Source organism: Panthera leo, chromosome B2 (genome assembly GCF_018350215.1).
Source record: "Panthera leo isolate Ple1 chromosome B2, P.leo_Ple1_pat1.1, whole genome shotgun sequence".
NCBI classification, from domain to species: Eukaryota; Metazoa; Chordata; class Mammalia; order Carnivora; family Felidae; genus Panthera; species Panthera leo.
In genome coordinates this window covers 46776846-46797893 of record NC_056683.1, presented here as the reverse complement: position 1 = coordinate 46797893, position 21048 = coordinate 46776846, and the positions used below count along the sequence as shown (strand labels likewise).

At 37.6% G+C, this 21048-nt stretch overlaps 1 protein-coding gene across 6 annotated transcripts in view; it reads left to right on the top strand.

Moving 5' to 3' along the window:
• Positions 1-1278, top strand: part of MMUT (methylmalonyl-CoA mutase) — a 35580-nt gene extending 34302 nt beyond the window's left edge. For 5 of the 6 annotated variants that reach the window (XM_042939005.1, XM_042939001.1, XM_042939003.1 and 2 more), the window contains one exon: positions 849-1278. In XM_042939005.1, the coding sequence (XP_042794939.1) occupies positions 849-977 (129 nt within the window). In that variant the 3' untranslated portion in view covers positions 978-1278. The remainder of the gene's footprint in view (positions 1-848) is intronic. The other variant, XM_042939002.1, reaches the window with a different exon arrangement.
• Positions 1279-21048: the final 19770 nt, after the last annotated feature.

The window sequence follows — 21048 nt, the reverse complement described above, 5'->3', positions numbered from 1 at the left end:
AAAATACCATATGATTTCACTTATATATGAAATCTAAAAAAATATGTGAGTGAGTAAAAAGCAGAATGTGACCTATAAATACAGAGAACAAACTGGTGGTTGCCAGAGGGGAGGGAGTAGGGGTTGGGTAAAATGGGTGAAAGGGAATGGGAAATACAGGTTTCCAGTTATGGAATGAGTAAGTCAATGTAATGAAAGACACAGACAGCATAAGGAATATAGTCAATGATATGATAACAGTGATATAACAGGACAGATGATAGCTACATTTGTGGTGGGCATAGCATAGTGTATAAACTTGAGTCACTACTTTTTACATCTGAAACTAATATAACATTGTGTGTCAACTATACTCAAAAAAAAAAAAAAAATTAACAAAATAAAACACTCTCCAAAAGAAGAGTATCACCATTCACAAGTTGCAGACAAAATACCTTAGAGGAAATAAATAGCCTTGTAAGCTCAAACCTATAATGTGGTACTGAATTAAACACAAATAATGACAAGTAGTAAAAATTTAGGTGAGAGAAAATTATACGGCTTAGGGCTCAGAAGTTCTCAATCAGTGGGGCATACAACTTCTACCACATACCACACACTGGGGTATTTGGAAAAGGGGCAGAGTATGCTTTGTTCTTTTAATGACTTCAAGTACAAGGGGTGCTGGCAGCTATTATTAGCTATCCCAGTGAAGGAAGAATTTTTCAACCCCAGATGCCATTAGTGTACCAGTTGAGACAGTTGGGGACATCAGGGACAAAGAAAGGGCAGCATTTATTGCCCTTTAGTTTCATTTCCTTGAAATTAAATATTGTCTCTTTTATTAATTAAACAAATTCTTTCAACAGGATTATGAATTTCTGTTTGAAGTCGGAGTTTCCAGTGTATTTGGTCCTGGGACTCGAATTCCAAAGGCTGCCGTTCAAGTGCTTGGTGATATTGAGAAGTGTTTGGAAAAGAAGCAGAAATCTGTGTAACATCCTCTTTTTGAGTTAGCTTTTTTTCTAGAATAGTCTTTCAGTGATGGTCAAAGAGTAAAACTGTGTCTTCAATTTAATTCAACCCCTGATACGTACTTTCTTAAAACTACATTAAAATACCTGACTTAAGAATTTTGTGATGTTATAAGCGTGTATGTACAGTTTCACTTTAAAAATTAAATATACTTAAAAACTCTATAATACATGCTCAGTACTTCATCAGAAACTCTAGACAGTGGTATTATTTCAGAAAATCATGATATTTATTTGAAGTATTTCTTACAAAACTATTTTTCTATTTAAAAAAAATTAAACTTTACCCTCCCCCAAATTTCTGATTAGTCTCATTCTTCAGTTTAGCATTGTATTGACTTGAGCATGATAAAATAAAATTGATATATGAATAAAATAATTACACCTATCTTGGAAAAAATAAGGAAGCATATTTATGTAGAGAAACATATTGTGGTTGTGGTCCTCAACCAAACTCTACCAGAATTATTTCAATAAGAATATTAAGTTAGACCCAAAAGTTGGAACAGGGGAGAAATGGCAGAATATTGCTTCAAATCTGACTTTACTTTCTTCTTGGGCATGAACATGTGACTTTGTTATTGCTGGGCTTGGCTCAAGACCAGGAGAGTGGATGCTTATAAATATTTCCTAAGATGAATGTGCTTAGGTTGTTAATATATGACTTTCTCCAGAATGATGTTGTAAGCTGGGAGTATAGAAGCTAATGGTACAGTCCAAGGCTTAAGACTTGATAACCAAGGGAGTGCATGGTGTAAATCACAGCCTAAGGGCAAGAGAAGCTGATATGAAGTGTCCCAAATCAGTTAGTGAGGCAGGAAATAAAAGGGGTGAATTCCTCCCTCCTCTGCCTTTTACCTGTTTTCTTTTTCTTTCTTTCTTTCTTTCTTTCTTTCTTTCTTTCTTTCTTTCTTTCTTTCTTTCTTTCTTTCTTTCTTTCTTTCTTTCTTTCTTTCTTTCTTTCTTTCTTTCTTTCTTTCTTTCTTTTTTTTTTTGAGAGAGTGAAAAAGAGAGAGAGAGAGAGAGAAGTGGGACTCACTCAAAGCAGGGCTTGTGTTTTACCTGAAGCAGGGCTCTTGCTCACCTGATGTAGGACTTGAACTCCCAAATCACAAGATCTTGACCTGAGCTACCCAGGTGCCCCTTTTGTTCTATTCGGGTCCGCAACAGATTGGAAGATGCTCGCACACGTTAGGGAGGGCAACCTACTTTATTAAATCCGCTGATTCAAATGCTAATCTTATCCAGAACAACCCTAACAGACACTCCCAGAAATAATATGTAATCAGGGCACCCCATGACCAGTCAAATTGATTACCTGTTGTAAGTACCTATTACCTAAAATTATCACGGAGCCCTTGTACATTGCTGGTGGGAGTGTACAATGTTGTCGCTACTGGAGAAAATGATACAATTCCTCAAAAACACTGAACAGTTACCAAACAGTCCAGCAATTCCACTGCTAGGTATATATGCAAAAGAACTGAAAGTGAGGTCTTGAATAGATATTTGTGTACCCATGTTCATAGCAGCTTTATTCACAATAGCCCAGAGGTGGAAGCAACCCAAGTGTCCTTGAGAGATAAGTGGATAACAAAATGTATACTTAGAATACTAGTCAGCCTTAAGAAAGAAGGAAATCCTGACACATGCCACAACATAGAAAAAGCTTGAAGACATTATGCTAAATGAAATCAGCCAGTCACAAAAGGCAAATGATTTTGTTTATATGAGATTTCTAGAATAGTCAAACTCACACAGGCAGAGAGTAGAATGGTGGTTTCTAGGGCCTGGGGAGAGGGAATGGGGCATTAGGGAATTTTAGTTGGGGAAGATGAAAAGTTCTAGAGATGGATGGTGGCAATGGTTGTACAGCAATGTGAGTGAACTTAAAGCCACAGTACATTTAAAAATGGTGAAGAAGGTAAATTTTATGTATATTCTACCACAATAAAAGTATTTAGGACAGTCCATATGGTACATATTTTATAAATGGTATTAATATTGTTATTGTAGTATTACTATTGTTAAAAAGAATGGTAAGGCATGAAGCTGGGAAGGTAGGCAGAAGCCAGATTGTGTACAGAGGCAAGTTAAGGGATTTGAACTTTATCTTGAAAACACAGAATCCTATAAAGGTTTTTACTAAGGAACTAATCTGACGAGGTTTGTGTTTAGCACAACAGCTGTGTGGAAGATGCCTTTTAATGGGGACAAGACTGGAGTTGAGAGAAGACTGTTAGAATAATGTAATAGAGATATTCTTGGTATCTAAACTTATCTGCTCAGGTGCTGCTCGGAGACGACAAACATGGAGAGGATAAGATCTTATTTTGGAAGACTGAATTGACAGAATCTGTCTTCTATCTTAAAAAAAAAAAAAAAAAGGGTTCTTGATCCTTGGGTATTCACTGTGTGGAATCTGCTATATCCCCTCACCTATTATGGTGGTTCTTTTGTGGACCATTTTTGATGTGCAGTGATTTCGAGACTGGATTTACTGACATAACATCAAAATCGGGAAAAGGTAAAATGATGGGATTTGTTTTCCAGTGATCTTTTTGTCAATACTAGAGTTTTTCTGGCTTTGGAAGCATGATAGAATGATGTCTTTAGGGTACATCAAAATCCTTTCCCTGCTAGTTACTGGAAATGTCATTGTTATATAAATATTCTCAAATATAGGAAGTGGAGGAGATGTTTGAAGAGGCATCCCTTCTGAACAAAACCTGCCTGGAGGTAGAAGAGTTAAAGTAACAAAACCAAAGAAAACAGGATGAATTCTTCCTCTGATTTCCATTTCAGGGAACAGGGACTCATATAACAGAGAGGAGAGGTGAGGGGGCTGTTAAACAGCTCTATCTACCCACAGACAAGATTATGCCATGTGTCACCACCACCCCTCACTGGCATCTTCAAATTCCCACCTGCTTCATACTACTCGAAAACTTTTTCTTAACACAAAGGGGATCTAATAAAACTATTTATGTTAAGACATAAATGTCTGCTACTGTAGAATATGTTTATTTTACCCGGTATATTTTTAATTTAAATGAGAAAAAACTTATCAAAGTGATGACTAAAAACACTTGTGACTATCTAGTAGACACTCAGTAAAAATGATGATGGAAACAACTAACATTATTTCCACCGATAGACAAGTCCTGACTCCTTTCCAAAGAATTATGAACCATCCATTAGACAAATATTTGTGCCTAACTGTGAAAAATTCAGTAATCAAAAATCTTTTCAAAGAAAAATCGTTTTGGTTTTCCTCAATAAACATAATGCTATTGTTTTCTGTTTCTTAGATCCTCTTTTTATTTTTTTCTGCTGTACCTGTAGGTGTCTCCCTAAGTTCAGGATTATTCTGTTTCCCTGAAAAAACATTCTTGAACTAATGCCCCATCCTAGAGACCCATAGGCTCTGCGAACACTGTCAGGAAAAGCACATCTCTTTAATAATCTGCTTAGATGCACCTAATGTCATCCTTTTTGATTGTGGTTTGTGGTCAGTACAACTACGTGTTGATAATTGTTCATGAACTGTGCTGCATTTGTGCTAAAATGATGAGTTCATTAGCAGTGAAGCTAGAATGTGACCTTGGATATGAGATTATTACTGAATTCTATTTAGTAAATCCGTCTCTAATTCACATTAACTCATTTTAAGTCTCTAATTATTCACGGCCTATTTCCTCCCTCTGCATTCAAACCCTTTGTTATACTGACCTCCTTTACCACTTAATATGAGATCAGGGCATGATATTAAGAGTATTTACACACAACACAAAACACAAATTACCCTGAAGCCCTTAAAAAAGAGCAATGCAGAATTTAGTAACTTCTTTCAGGGTTATCTGAAATAACAATACCCTCTAATAATACCCTTTTGGTTCTGAGATCATTGGCAAAATATAATTAAGGTAAATGTCATGAATTTATGTAATATACACTTTTATTGGTTGACTACCATTTGTTAAATTCTAATATGCTATTACTTTTGGAAAATAAAAACATAGATTTCATTGTGTTTTAGCTAAGCTGCACATAGCCAGTAAGCATTACATATGTGTATAACAAAAAGACATCTTTGTTGTTATTTCCTTCTGTGAACAAAAAGCTTAGCCCAGAGCTTGCTTAGGAGGGTATAAGAGAAGAGTAACAGTAATGACATTCTTAGGCTTTCTGGATTGTCTTTACTTGACTTTAAATAGTCTGTCCTATTGCCTATTTAGTTTTGTCATTTTATTAGACCATATGGTCATCAGAGCAATTTAGTGACAATTTTCTGTCAGAATAAATGGTTATCCAGACAATAAGTTTAAAAGGACACCAGGCAGATGACTCTCTTTGCCTCTAAAGTGCTCTTTGGTTTAAGGCATCAAAGACCTCTAAAAATATGTTTTTAAATTGTAAATACATCTGCTAAAAGCCTAATATTAAATTAAACATTTACACTCAATTCTAAAAACATTGACTAAGAGGCCATTGCTAATCGTGCACAGGTTGCACACTGTCAAACTCCAGGGGGAGCCATTTACTTTGCAGTCTTGCACTGTCCTAGTCCTGCATGTATTCTGCTGCAATTTTCTGTCTTAAAAGAGGGATGATGAGAGAGCCCATGTCAAATGTTTGTTTTAAAGATTAAATGAGATAATGCACGAAACCTGCTTTGAACTGTGCGGCACACAGTAAAAGACTAATAAATGTTTTCCACAGTAATTATTATTGTTATACTTTATGCTAGCCTCACTTCTAGCCCTTGGAAATAAACATAATATATGCATTTGACATGATTCTTATTCTCAGGGAGCTAGTAGCCAATTTGCAGCAGATGAGCTCATGAGGAGACTATGACTACAGTGTTGTAAAGGAGGTATCCATGTAGTGCCATGAGAACACAAAAGGAGTTGCTAATTTTCTCCTGTGGGGGAAATGAAAGCTTCAAAGAGGAGACAACATCTGGACCCTAAAACAATGAGAGAGATTAAGTGGCCAGAAGTGTGAGTACGTAAAACAGGTATGTGGAAACAGCTTATTCAGGGAAATGGGGGCAGTGAATGTAGTCGAAGCATGCAATTCATGGTAAGGTTGAAATACAGGGTATGGATTTTATCATTTATTAACATCTTACTGTGAGATTTTTTAAAAATTGTAGTTTTAAAAACTATAAGAATTTTTCCTCTCACATCCTTTTTATAACTAAGGGCTTTGTGATAGATAATAGCTTTTTTAAAATGACAGTGAGATAGGAGACAAAGGAGATATTTTGCATTTCCCTTTTTGCCTAGGATTTGCCAAGGTGTCTGTGATTAGGGAGATATTTCTTGTTTTGGAATCTAATTATTTCTTACTAAAAATGTGGTTATAGCTAAGAATACACCTCTTAGTTTCAGACCATTTTGTAAACCTCACACTCAAACCCAGGGTCATTGTATTAAATATGTATCACAAAGGAATCTGCCATCACTGGCAAATCATTCCGTAGTTTGGGAGAGAAAACAAAACTTTTCAGGTATGTGCTGTACATGTATACCTATCTTGTCAGCACCATTTAAATAAAATGGCTCAGAGAGATGGTGCCTGCAATAGGCCTGAATATTAAGACAAGCTGTGTTTTTTGCCTGCCTTTTTAGGTGAGAGAAGTTAATCACTTCTTATTTTGGCTTGCCCAAACAATAAGACACGTCTCATTTTCAAAACCCATGATTTTTGACTAGAATATTTATTTTGATTATGAAGCAAAGATTCAGGACTAAAAAGGATTTTTTTTCTTTTTTTTTTTTTTTTGTCCAGGATTCAAAGTATCCTTTTTGTCCTACAAAATGCCAGAAAACATTTGAGATAATTCTAGACTTATATTTGCTAAGAACTCTGCTAAGGGTTCTTTAAGGGTTCTTTAAGTGAATTTGTGGGTATGACTCACTCCTCACTGGAGTAAAAATTTTTCAGTGAGATCTCTTTCCTGAGGATGTGACTAATTGGAATTACCATGGTTTACTCGACAAAAAAATGACCTTTTACTCATTCAAAATTTCTGACTCTCATCAAGTTGCTATTCAGTTGGACAGTAAATTTGTAGACCAAGAGAAGAAATAAATACTATGATTCCAAAGATGCTGTCCCCAAATACACTTCCCTGCACGCTTAGTTATGCTGGAAATTACTTTAACAGGAGACTGCATCTCTAATTCCAGTAGAATTGAGAGTAAACTGCAAATATCTTGGAAAAGGTATTGACAATCCATATCTGATCTTGTTACACACATCATTTTGATCTGTATGAGATTATAAAGGAGCTAAAGGAGAAAACAGGGTATTTGTGTCAGTACTAGAATGGGCGTAGGGGCAGAGAAAAAGAGAAGATTCAGGCATAGTTTGCAATGGATTTTCCTGCATAATGGGAAGTTGGCAGCCAAGCCTTTTTTTGTTTTGTTTTGTTTTGTTTTGTTTTGTTTTTTAAGTCACCTGTGCACAGCTTATGCTCTCATGCACCCTACTACTCTCCCACCCTTATCCCCAGTGAAAATATGGCTTTACTGAGGCCAAATTTAGTTGAAGAACCAGGAGAGTCCAACATGTGTATGATAGAACATTTCCTAAAGAGATATCAATAACAGAACTCTGCACTCTGTAGGGAACCAAGAGTGGAAAGCAAATAGTGTGCTAAGGAATGCTGCCTGCACCCTTTTCTCTGTATGGGTACATTTCCTCTGTCAAATTATTTTCATTAAACAATTTGAGTATTTTTAACAGATGCATATGTGTGTATTTGAGTGTGTGTCCTCACACACACTCATGCACAATCAGGGCTAAAAGAAAAAAATTTCACTTTGGGTGTCTGCCGAAGGTCCACTAAATGATAGCGAAGATGAGCCAGTGTTGTGGAACTAACCGAATTGTGGGTGTTGATGGGTATAATGACCTCTAAGATTCTTATTCCGATATGAAAATACATTTTCCTTTTCTGTTCTCTGTCCCATCAATCAAGCTTCCTCTGTAGGCTTTTATGGTTATGCACCCAGGATGTGGTCTCTTGGCTCAATCTCAGTGTCTCGTGTTGAGGTGTGGAAAGAGCATAGACTTGGACATTAGACTTACCCAGTCTGTTTCAGCCTCTTACCACATGTTGGATTCTGGGCAAGTTATCTATTTACTACTGAGCCTCAGTTTAAGAAATACTTTAATATCCTCCTTGAGTTTTTTTATATGAATGTGTATCTCAGAAAGAGTAAACACCGAAGAATGTTGGTTTTATTTCCCTTGGATAGACAGAAAACAAATGTGCAGGTTATCCAATATGACAATGGACAAATTTTTCATTCAGTTAAGACTGGAAGGAAAAATATCAAATTTTCTATTTTACTTTAACTACTACAGATATCAGAGGACACTAGTACATAAGGTCTGATATTCAGTTTGTTTCTAAGGTGTGGATTTGTGATATCTAGAAATCTACAGCAGCACATCCAAAGTAAGTTCTATAAATGGATTTGATTTGAGTCACCTTGTCAGTTTAGAAACAATATCATAAATATAAATGACAAAGTCCCAAGGAAAGGCAACAGGCATGCCACTTTGCTAGCTTTCACAAAACCTAATTTTCCATGCAATCTCTAGTGCATTAAAAAAATGAAATGTAACATCACTGTTGAAGGCAATCTCCAGATGGCCTTTTATTAGCTACTGAGGAGGCCGCTTCTATTCTCCATCAACTGTACACACTGCAGTGACAATTTTCACCTTTACATGCAATAAGCTATCATCGTTGCATGAGACACTAAATGACACTTGGAGGACTGGTCCCTAAAATATATTTTGAAATGCCAGGTGCAGGGCATAGTTCATATGATCACAAATCTGGATTTTCTCTACTTACTTGAAGGTCAGACAATGTTGGTATGCAGTCTCAGGAGCTTTGGTAAAATATGAAATTGGCCCTATATTCGGAGGGCAGGGAGAGACTGAAGAAGGGGCAGACCACTTCAGACTGGTAAGTGGTAGTTTTAATTAACAAGGGAGCTTACATATGAGACTTGTCTTGGGTGGCTGCAAGATGAGTAGATCTCGACACCTCCCTGCCAGAATCTTAAAAGTTTATATAGAGGTCTTAACTGGGTTCAGTCATGAATTTAGTCCAGATGGTCTCAACAATATCTTAATCTCTCAAGGCTGTGCCCTTGAAATGGCTCCGGCTATGGGAAAGGCAGACAAACATCCATTCCAAGGACAGGGGAGGGGTGAGGAGCCTCAGATTGGCCAGGTCCAGCTCTCAAGTCATCTGGCAGTCATGTCCTCTCCATGACCTCTCCCAGCAGACAATGTCAGCGAGTGATTTTTTGTTCACTTGTGTATTTTTTTTTTAAATTATTTCTGCTTTTGACCTCTCTTATGAGAGAACTCATAAGGGAACTCTTATGAGTTCCATTGAATGGGATATACCTCATAAGAATTTTAAATTGGAAAAAAGAAATTATTGAGACTTTATTCAACTAAGCATATCCCAACTGTTTAAAACTAGAAGTTCCTTTGTAACAGTAGGTCATGTTAATTTCATTAAGAATACTGAGCATACAGGAAACTCCTAGCTTCACTTTACATTAGCTTACAGAAAATCTTTGTCTACTTTCTATGAGCTTCTCTGTCATTTTCCAGTGCTTTTCTGTGTTTCTAGTTACGTTACTTCTATAAGGATCTGCTTACAGCAACTTCATTCAGGCTTTCCTAGTGATAACAGATATAAGGGGAAAAAAAAAACCTAGAAAGATGAAGAAGAGTTAGGGCTTAATACATATATTTTAGGTGAAACTGTGGATGGAGCCTAGATCCTGACATTATTGATTTACATGGTTATTAAGGATATGAGAGCCAGGTTATGATAAGCCCTTGATCTAAATGGGAGGGATTAAAGATAATCCAGAACAACACACATAATGAAATGGAGGCCAAGGACTCTTCTAACTGGGTCATTCAGTCCTCCAAGGAGCCTACATGAGACCATGAGATGTGGGTCTCTCAACTCATGCTCTCTGAGGCATTAAGAACATGGCATACTGACCAATATGCTGATTGGTTGGTATTCGCATCAAATGCTCTGATAACCAAAAATCATTCTGTAATAAGAGAATAAACTCTCATTCACAATGAACATCGTGTGGAGGGAGAAGACAGCTGAATAAAAGGCTATGGCACCCTGTGAAAAGGAAGCCCTCAATCAAAAGAAAAGATGTGGAGGAGACTGAGAGGAAGAACTGGAGCATAGGTGAACAAGTGGTATTTGTTCTTGTTCTGGCCACTTTACATTTTACAATGACAATCGCTCTGAGAAGAACATGTTATGATCCTCAATTACAGATGAGAAATGGTGCCCAGGATGCTTAAATGGCTTTTCAGTCAAGTGGTGGAATCAAGCATTGAAATGAGTGACAACACCAAAGACTGCTCCATTTCCACAGACAGTTGCTTTGTTCTCCATGTTACTCCCATCCTCCTCCCTGCAGAACCATTCAGGACTCAGCCAGGCTATTTAAGCTGGCACCCTAGACACTTTTCTTTTAGCTACCTTTGCTGTGTTGATTCAGTTGAGATTTGTCTCTCATTAGCCTCTAATATATACTGTCCTCACCTACTGTGCTCTCTTGTACCCTGCTCTAGGTGACCCTTGTACCAAAAGCCTTTTATCCAAAAGTAAAAATTATACTCCATTTAGAGGCAAAAACAAAAACAAAAACATTTGTCACTGATTCAATTGCCAAAATGGAACTGGGTCTTGTCCATCAGGAATTAGGGGAAGGTGGGTGTTGGTTAGCAACCTTGGGAGTTCCCAGACTTCTCTTGGGTGGCTGCAAGACCAGTAGATTTCTATTACCTGCCATCAAAATCTTAAGAGTTTATATAGAATCCTCAGTGGGGTTCTGCCATGTACATAATCCAGATGGTCTCAATAACACATTACTTTCTCAAGGTTTTGTCCTTGAAGTGATTCCTAGTAAGGGAACAATGTGTGAAACATACATTCTGAGGACAAAAGAGGGGGTGAGGAGCCTCCAATTGCCCAGGCCCAGTTTATGGGTCAACTGGTGGTCATGTCTTCTCAATGACCTCCCAACAAGGGTATAGTCCAGAAGACCCAAGCAACTGACTAAAACACAGTGGAGAAGGCTCAGGACACTCTGAACATCCTTGGAAAAAAAGAAAAGTCTATGTCTTCATTCAGGGAGCTGTGATTGGGTACTCCAAGTTTGGATGGAGCCATGAAGCTGAAATGCATAAGCACAGCTCTCTTGAATTCAACTTTACCAAAGTATATGACATTTACTCTTAGTCAATCCTTCCCATTTCCTAACAGATGACAAAACGGACACTTAGAAAGGTAAAGTAACTTCCTGAAAGCCTCCCAGTCCCATTGTGGTGAAATAATGATTAGTCCCTCAGCTGCATGAGACCCTCAGCTGGCAGTGTAGCACCGGGCAAATTGTTGCTAGTGTTTGCTTGCCAGTGGGACAAGAATTCACCTCACTGTCTTCTGTTCATCCTAGGAAATTCTCCCTTGCTCCCCTTCCATTCTCTCCCTAATCTTCCAGTTTAGGCTCTCCCATCTGAGTTCAGACAAGCCAGACTCCTGGATGTGACCCTCTGTGTCAGTCTTGCTATGCCACTACTTATGGACAGACACAACCTTTCTTTCAGGTTATGCAGTAGACAGATGATTGCACACTATGAAATGGAAGTGTATAGAGAGAAATGTGAAAATACTACTTCATTCCAGTCTCTGGATGTATTCACTATGAAATGTTACTTGTGTATCATTTATATATGTTTTTATATTATATAAGTGGGACAATTCTATATTATGGTTTTGTGAATTGCTTTTTATAACAATGTATTATGTTTTATCTCAGTGTGTATGGATCTACCTCATTCTTGTTAATTCTCCATGGCATTTCAAAACTGTACTTATGGAACAACTCTTCTATGAATGAACATTTAGGTTGTTTCAATATGAGCACCAATCTTAATGTTAATTTCAAACTGAGTTCCAGGATTGAAATTGTTGGTTCAATGCTTTTCAGCATCAATATTTATTCTTCTATTAAATAATAGAAGTCTCCTCTCAGTGCTTTAAATATGAAAAGAAAAGCTGTAATTGTATGCCAGAGTGATCATTTATCTTGATCATAGAAGAGAGGATGAGGTGGCCTTGCCTCAGGTGAGCAGTGGCCAGGTCATATCCATGGAACTTTCCTCAGATGGCTTTATCTGTGACCCCCTCTCCTAAGACAGGTAGGGTCTGACCTTTGAAGTACAAGAGATACTTCACTTATGGAGGCCTGAAAAACCAGGGCAAGACAAGTATGATTATTCTTTAATATTACCTTGAGTTGGAAGCAAAAAGGGATTGTTTTGGAAACACACTTTGGTCGAATATTTGTCTTTTGGAGTTCTGCAACTTGTATTCTCCGCTTTATAGGAAGAGTCAATAAAACAACAAGACTGACAAAAAGAAGGGAGTCTAGAATTTATTTGGTCCAGAATTTCCCAAAACATCAAGATGATTTATTCCTGATATTTTGAGCTTGTGCTAGGGATTTTATTTCATAAGAGAGACCAAAACTCTATAGTCAGAGGCATTATTTAGGCAGTAAATACAAGGGAAGAGTCTCACTATCTAAGTGGATTGACAGAATCCTGTAGGGAAAAATTGACTGCTAGCAGAGTTCAACTCCTCAGCATCAGCTCCCAGGGACCTCAGAGTTAGGTATATTTAAATGCCCACTCTTATTCGGCTGCCTCTTTTCTATATTTTGTTCCATGGAATTGCCCCACCCCATCAGCCAGAGGGCTTGACTATATGCCTGGATCACTTAATTTCAAGAACATCAACTGATGTTTATGGTGGCACACATAAAATGACATTCTCCATCCTCTCTCATGCATCAGTTTCTACCTGTCTAGTCTACCTGTTCTCTTAGGCTCCCTTTTCTATTCTTCCATATGCTCTAGTTCTTATTATTATTTCAGTGGTAATAATGTTGCCTCTACCTGTAATACGTGTCCTCCTGATCTCTATCCTTTCTTCAATGTTAAGCAAAGATGCTGCCTCCTCTCTGGGACCTGCCTATATTCTTTCATCTTTCCCCAATTATTCATGAAATATTGTGATTCATTTGCTGTTAGGGCATTTGCTAATTGGTATTATATTAGACTCTGCTGTTAATAGCATAGAAACTAAATCTAATTCACACTGATTTTCTCCACAGTCTAAAATTTGCACAGAGAGTAGGTGCCCAGTAAATACTGTGGAATTAAACTTCTCAGCTAATCTTGCGCTTGTGATCCCTGTCTTAGAACTTTACCCATTCATTGTGTGCTAATATTTCTTGTTTCCTTATTTCCTCTTCTCCTAAACCATGAGCTAATCTTTGGTAGTGATCTGACTATGAAGTGCCTGGTTTCCCTGACTCAGTCTCTGGGTCTTAATATCTCCATTCCAGTTCTAATTAATGTCCACGATTTCTAAGTTTGTATGCTACTACTTTTGCAAAGTTGAAGGAGGTTTAATTTGTGTTCTATGACTAGTATTTCTGCATACTGAGATTCACATTCCTCATTAAAAATATGGGAAGAGTAATTTACCTTGCAAGGTAATGTGAAGATTAAGAGAGGTAATTTATTTGAAAGAACTTTGTGAACAGCCAGTCATCATACAAAATGATGTTGTTAGTGTTATTAGTAGTAGTCAGTTGTAAGCTCTTTGAGAGTAAAATTATCTTACACTGTGTATGGCAGATTGTGTTGACTGCTCATCCACCAGCTTTCTATAAGCTCCTTTGTGTTTCCTTGCCAGCAGAATCCTCATACTGCTGTAGAGGTTGAAAATGCCTAGGCAGCTAGGACTTTGGCAGTGGCCCCAATTTTGGCCAATCAGACCTGAGCGGAAGTCAGCTCTGTGGTTTCTGGGAAATATTTAAATCCCTGATTTAAAAGAAAAAAAAAAAAAAGACGGAAGATAAAATCCCTTGCTGCCTTGCCTTGCTGTGGTTGCTGGAAGCTATTAAGGCTATCTTACCATGGCAAAAGGAGAAAAGCCAAAAATGAGAGCCAGTAATTTAAGGGTGGCAGGGGTAGAAAGTTGTCAGGAACAGGTGTCTCTGATCCTATTGTTGAGCAACTACACAGACTTTAGAAGTGCCTTACCTCCAGGACTTCCGCAGTGGGGTAGAAGAACTATTCTTATCAATTAAAGCAGTTTTAACTGCACATTCTGTTCTTGCTCCCCATGCATTCTAATTAATATATACTTCTATTGTATCCTTCACGGCGTCAAGACCAAGTTCAGGTTCTTAAATACTCTCTCTTTGATTGTAATTATATTTATCTTCATTGCATGTTTTTGTGAAATAAGTCTTGGACTCCTTGCAAAGGCAAACAAATTGCACCCTAGGAAAACAAAGACAGATTGTTCAGATTATCTGACCATGTTATTAGCAGGACTCCACAAGCGGAGGCCTGAAATAAACTAGACTTAAATTGAAAGCAGACATGCTGGAGGCAAGATACAAAGATTCAATGAAAATGAAAGCTGTGATCAAGGGCAGTGCTCCCAACTGTGGCTCTGCAGACTGGCTATGCAAAGCTTCACAGCCTTTTGCTCAAAGGGCCCGCACCTTGCTTCATTGTGTTAATTGCTCAGTTCTTCTCTACTTCTTTCTTCCCCTCTTCTCATTCCTGGAGCCAGTGTATTAATTTATGCAGTTTAATGAGCTCTCTAATCATTTAACTTAAGAAAGACTGAAACACAAATATGCTCAGAAACACTCCAAATTGTGTATATACTTTCTAAGGAAACTGTCCTTAGAAATATCCAAGGCTGTTAATGAAAATCTGTGTTGCCTAAAATAATCCATCTAGAATTGTTTATCAGGCCACAACAATAATATAAATGGCATCAAATCCATTTTACCAGTTGGATGACCTTCTTTGTTAAAGCTTGCTTTCTAATTCTATCCTAGCCAGCGATTAACTCTCAGCATGAAGAGGAAATATTGCTTGAATGACTGACAGATGCCCTTATCAAGTGATTGTACTGGTCTGGCAAAAGAGCCGGCTGGTCATTAGTGGCTACAACAGTTTTATGACCCGTGAAATTGTGTAGTAGTATAGTGATTGTCCATAAGAACTGACCAAAATGAAGGTTCTGTTTTTAACCACAGCTGGAGACCTCTGGAGCCTCTTTTCAGATATTAGGACAGAGCCCCTTCCATTGAAATTTCCTATAAGTGACAGATGGAATTACAGTGGTCCAAGGGCCCAGGCTTCCTTCTCTCATAATTGGTATTGCTGCCACATTTAGTTGTTTTATTGTCTAACATGGAGACTCACAATTATCGAATTGAGTCTTACTGTTCAGTTAGGCAGAGGGAGGACACAGGTGGGAGCAGAAAGGTGTAAAACCAGGAAATCGAGAGTACTTGGATTTGGATAATAGAAATACTGACATCAAGGAGATTTAGGATTATTGGCAGTGGGTCCCCAGTAGTGATATCCTCTCAGGCACCTCTGATCATTTCAGCTCATCTCTGACAGTGAAGAGAATAGGCTGACTGCTGCCTCGGTATTAAGCGTGCCAGGGTTGGAAGGACTGCAATAGCAGAAATGGCCAGGAGAGGTCAGCATTCAGGAAGACTTGGGAGGACTCAGCAATTTGGGAAAGCTGTGGCAGCCACAAGCAATTCAAAAGTGATAGGCATCTTTGACACAGAAAGAAAAGGTGTGGTTTCCTCTCACGGACTTGATTGTGAGATAATCATTTGGTAAGTACAGCATAGTAGGATTGCTGTGGACCAAGTCTTTTCCTTCATGGTCCAAGACTAGTTATTTGTTTCCTTTATAATTGACTATTTCCTGCTGCCTCTATTTCTCCTCGAAATGTATACTGTTTTCCTTATCTTTCTGTTATTAATGGCTAGCATGTTACACAGTATTTATGAAGGTCTTCTGGCACACACATACACACACATAGTATAAGACAAACACACATAAGCACATATCTGTTTGCACAAAGCACAATTCGCTTTGTTTCTGGCAGTGTTTATTCTAAAATTTCCAAATAATATCACATTAGTTTGTCATGGCATTAAATACTTTTGGAAAACATAACTGTTCATGACTGCTGCCTATTCCATTAACAAGTTATAAATAATTCACATAGCTACTCCTCTATCTTTGAGCTTTTAATAGTGTTTAGTGTGGGATCCACCTGACCTCAGTGGCGTCCTCGTTAGGAGAGTCCAGCTAACATGCTTTCTGTGTTTTGAGCACACAAAATCAAAGTAGAAATTACCTGGGATATGTGCTTAGCAGACCTAGATTTTCATCTGTACTACAGACTCTCTTAGACAACCGTGTGACCTCTTTTTTTTACTTTTTTTAAAAATTTTTTTATATTTATTTTTGAGAGACAGAGAGAGACAGAGCACTAGTCGGGGAGGGATAAAGAGAGAGGGAGACACAGAATCCGAAGCAGGCTCCAGGCTCCGAGCTGTCAGCACAGAGCCCGACACGGGGCTCGAACTCACAAACCGTGAGACCATGACCTGAGCTGAAGTCAGACACTTAACTGACTGAGCCCACCCAGGGCTCCCCCCCCCCCCCCCCCGCCAGTGTAACCTCTTTGAACTAGTTTTTACACAGATAAAAAAAGATTAATAATATATATGGTTTATAAGGTTATTATTATTAACTTGTAAGATTATAAGGTTATTACAAAAATGAACTAAATCTTGGGAAAGCAATGGAACTAAAAAGCGCTAAAAAATACATTCTAAGAATTACAAGGACTTTTTCCTCTCCTAAGCAAAATCATTAGAAGAGGACAAAAACCAAGCAGCGATAATACCTACACTAGCCAGGGTTCCTGGTCACAAAAAAAAAAAAGAAAAAAGAAAAAAGAAAAAAAAAAAAATAGAAACCAGCTCTGACTGAATAAAATGTATTGAAAGGACAGTACATAAATCTCTGAATTTAAGGGAGGGCTGATGAAACAGACTCAGAAAATGTGCCCAAATTTGGAAACACATCACAACCAACATTTTATTCTGTAAACAAGCAATTCCTTGCTCCATTGCCTTGAGACACTGGTCATGAGGACATCAGTCCCTATTGTCACCAGCATCCTCACGCCTAGGTACTCTGCTATTACTTGACTCTCAACTTCACCTCATCCGCTCTAATTTATTCTTTAATTAATGTTTTTGTAGTTTTTATAGTGTATGTTTGTACCTCTTCTGTTAAATGTACTCTTAGGTATTTTATTTTTATGATACTATTTTAAATGAATTGTTTCCTTAACTTAATTTTCAGATTGTTTATTGTTAGTACAAGAAACACACTTGGTTCTTGTGTATTGATCTTGTTTGTACTTTGCAGAGTTACTGAATGCATTTATTATTTCATTTCTACTTTTAGTGGATTTCTTAGGATTTTCTATATGCAAGATCATGTTATCTGGAAATGGAGATCGTTTTACTTGTTCCTTTCCAATCTGGTTGTCTTTTTGTTCTGTTTTTCTTTTGTTTTTGTTTTTGTGTTTTTCATTTTTTTCCCTAGTTATCCTGGCTAGAACCCCCAATACGATGTTAAATAGAAGTGGCAAGAGTGAGCATATTCGTCTGGTTCCTATTCTTTGGGAAAAGCACTATGTCTTTCACCATTAAGTATGATAATAGCTTAGTTTTTCCATAGATGCCATTTATCAACTCAAGAAAGTTTCCTGCTATTCCTAGTTTGGTGAGTGTTTTTTTTTTTTTTTTTTTTTTTTAATCATAAAAAGGTACTGGACTTTGTGAAATGTTTAGTTTGTTTTTGTTTTCTTGTTTTGCTCTTCCTCCATCTGTTGAGATGCTCATGTGACTTTGTCCTTTACTGATTTTGGTGTATTACATTGGTTTTCACATGTCAAACTATTTGCTAATGGTGTAAAATTCCTTTTATATGTTGTGGATTCTATTTGCTAGTATTTTATCGAGGTCTTGATTTTCTCTGAAATATTTTGTATTACTCTTTCAAGGTTCAGAGGCACAAGTTCTGAATTGGATGTCTGCTGGCTGATGCTATTCCTGACACTCATGCCCTAGCGGCCAGAGGGCTGGGAAAGGTAAGGGTCTTTTTGTTTTTGGTAGTAAGAGATAGAACCCACCTCTACTTTGAGATTGCCCTCAAACAGGAAGAATTTTTTCCGTACTAGCCATCCAAAAAATGACAAATGTCCATTACAGCATTCCATACAAACATCCACATTTTGGAAGTTACTGTGTTATATGTTAATTTTCACATTGATAAGCCTATAGTATAATGCCATGAAAGGGGCAGGATTTTTTTCAAAAGGTGAATTGTGCTGCATTTTCACTTTGATGTGCAGCCTCTTTGCTGCCTCTGGGCTAACAGTATAGGCATGGGGAGAGGCTTACTACCTAAATTACAGATCCAATCATAGCGTGATTGGAGGGGGGTGATTTTTGATGGAATAAATAAATTTAAAGTGCTAAAGAGCCTCTCTGTCTACTTTTCTTCTTACTGCTTTTGCTGCTGCTGGGTGAAGATGGTAACAAGCTATCTCAGGAAGGTCAGAGGTCCCCGTTTGTCCCCACTCAGTTCTGTGTTTCTGTATAATTCCTCTTTACACAATCCTTCCATTCTTGGCACACATACCTGAGTGTACTGGCAGAGCCAAGTGTGAGACCCCACCAGCCCCAACATGGGATTTGGAAGATGAGTCAGAGAGAGGTAAGTGCCAAACCTGGGCCCCTCTATCTCACCCAGTGAAAAATCACCAATCAATGTGTTCCGTGTCTCCTTGTGAATTGATTATCCAAAGCCCATGATTTAACACAGAACTGCCTTCCCACAGCACTAAGGAGAGAGCAAGACATTGCATATTGTGCTGAGCAGAATTTCCTTTTGAGTTTTGGTCACAGAACCACCAGCTCTCTGAGAAGACATCTCCTCCGTTACCCTTCAGTTTACTCTCTACTGAGGGCAAGGCATCGCTGATGATTGAACACATGTGTCCCTTGATTACAGGCTGATGTTGCATACCATTCAGCCTCTCTCCCAGTGTGCTATTCAGAGTGAATGAGCTCATCCTCTGATTATAGAGGCATGCAAGATAAACATGCTCTTACATTTTAAATTAAGTCCTGCATTTCTTCTTGGAAATTAATTTAAAACGATCAGATACGTGTTTATTTGATATAAGAAATGCTTCTGAATCTTGCTGGAGTGACATCAGATGAGGATTTCATCATCATGATGGAACAGGGAACAGGGTCATGACTCAACCAGGAAGCTGCTAGTGACAGCTAAGAGATGATGATCAGGACAGTTAACCTCTGGGGACAGATGGTGGGATTTATGGGCATCATCACATTCTGAAATGAAAGTGGGAGATTGTGGAAACCCTTTTATGGTCATTTACAGTTTTTTGCAAACAGAGTCAAGTTCATGTTCGGGCCAATAGGAGGAGCCTGTCCATGGACTGGGATTTGAAAAAAGTGAAAAATGGCCTCTGAACTCTGTGAAACCCCTTTAGCTCTTTATTAATGATTCTAATACCACCATGAACAGCCATTTTTGTGCGTTTCAGGCATAGCTCTTCAGTAATGCTCTTTTAATGTTAAAATATTCCTGGGAAAACAAACATGTGAAACCAGAGTCAGCTTTTCTCCACTTAACTTGAAACATTTTTTTCCCCCTCATTTATTTAACATATCATTATTTGGCACCTACCACATAATAATTTTTTGGTAGTGTGTATATTTGAGGTAGAGAATACATAGACAAAGTTTAGAACTTTTCCTCTTTAGAGCTTAAAGTCTAGTTAAGAAAATAAAACATGCAAAAATAACTTTAATATAAGGCACACAGTGACATATACCTAGAACAAAGTGAAGGAAGATTTCAGAAAAGAGAAAAAATTACTTCTTTTTTTGTTTTTGTTTTTTTTACCTTGAAACTATCTACTGTTCGAAAGGATACCATTTGTACTCACTGAGGGATTGGATATGGAATACTTTCCTCCTTTTTGTATATCCTGATGTGACAACAAGAATGTAATAGTAACAAAACCTGTAAAATACTTTAAAAAATCAAGTATGTTAGTTCTAGCTTTATTTTTTTTAAAATTTATTTGTTTGGTGTGAATTTTTATTTTATTGATTTATTTTTATTTTTTTGTGGTACAGCTATCTTCTTTTTTATTTTTTTTTTCTTTTCCAAATTTTTATTTATATTCTAGTTAGTTAACATATAGCGTAATGTTATCTTCAGGAATAGAATTTAGTGATTCATCACTTACATGTAACACCTAGTGCTCAACACAAGTACACAGCATCCATTTAGTCCATTCCCCACTCACCTCCTTCCATCAACCCTGTTTGTTCTGTATCATTAAGAGTCTTTTATGGTTTGTTTCCCTCTCTCTTTTTTCCCCCTTCCTATATGTTAATCTGTTTTGTTTCTTAAACTCCACATGAGTGAACTCATGTGCTATCCTTTATTCTTATATCCATTTATCAATTTAAAACCTTTATACAATAAATATTTTCTGAGCCATACTATGTGCAAGTCACTGTCCTAGGCACATGTGAAAAAATAAAAAAAGCACAGTCCTTTTCCTCATGGAGCTGCAATCCAGATGGGGGACAGAAGTTAAATATATAGTTCCATTATTGCACACATAGCTACATTGTGTGTGTTAGCTACAGATAAAGAAAACAAAGTGTTATACATAGGAGTAATAAGGTGGTCTTAGTTAGCCTGGGATGGTGAGAAAGGCCTTTCTGTTGAAGTGACATATAAGTGAAGATCCGATATTAAGGAGGAGTTAGCTGGACAACCAGGGAGGGAACAATACTTCCTAAAAGTTAAAGTTGAGGATAAAACAAAAATAGAGAAACAAAGCTTCCTCAAAACATTGGAAACTTGAAAGTTGGCCACTGGGGTATAGGAATTGAAGAGATTAGGGCAAGCATGG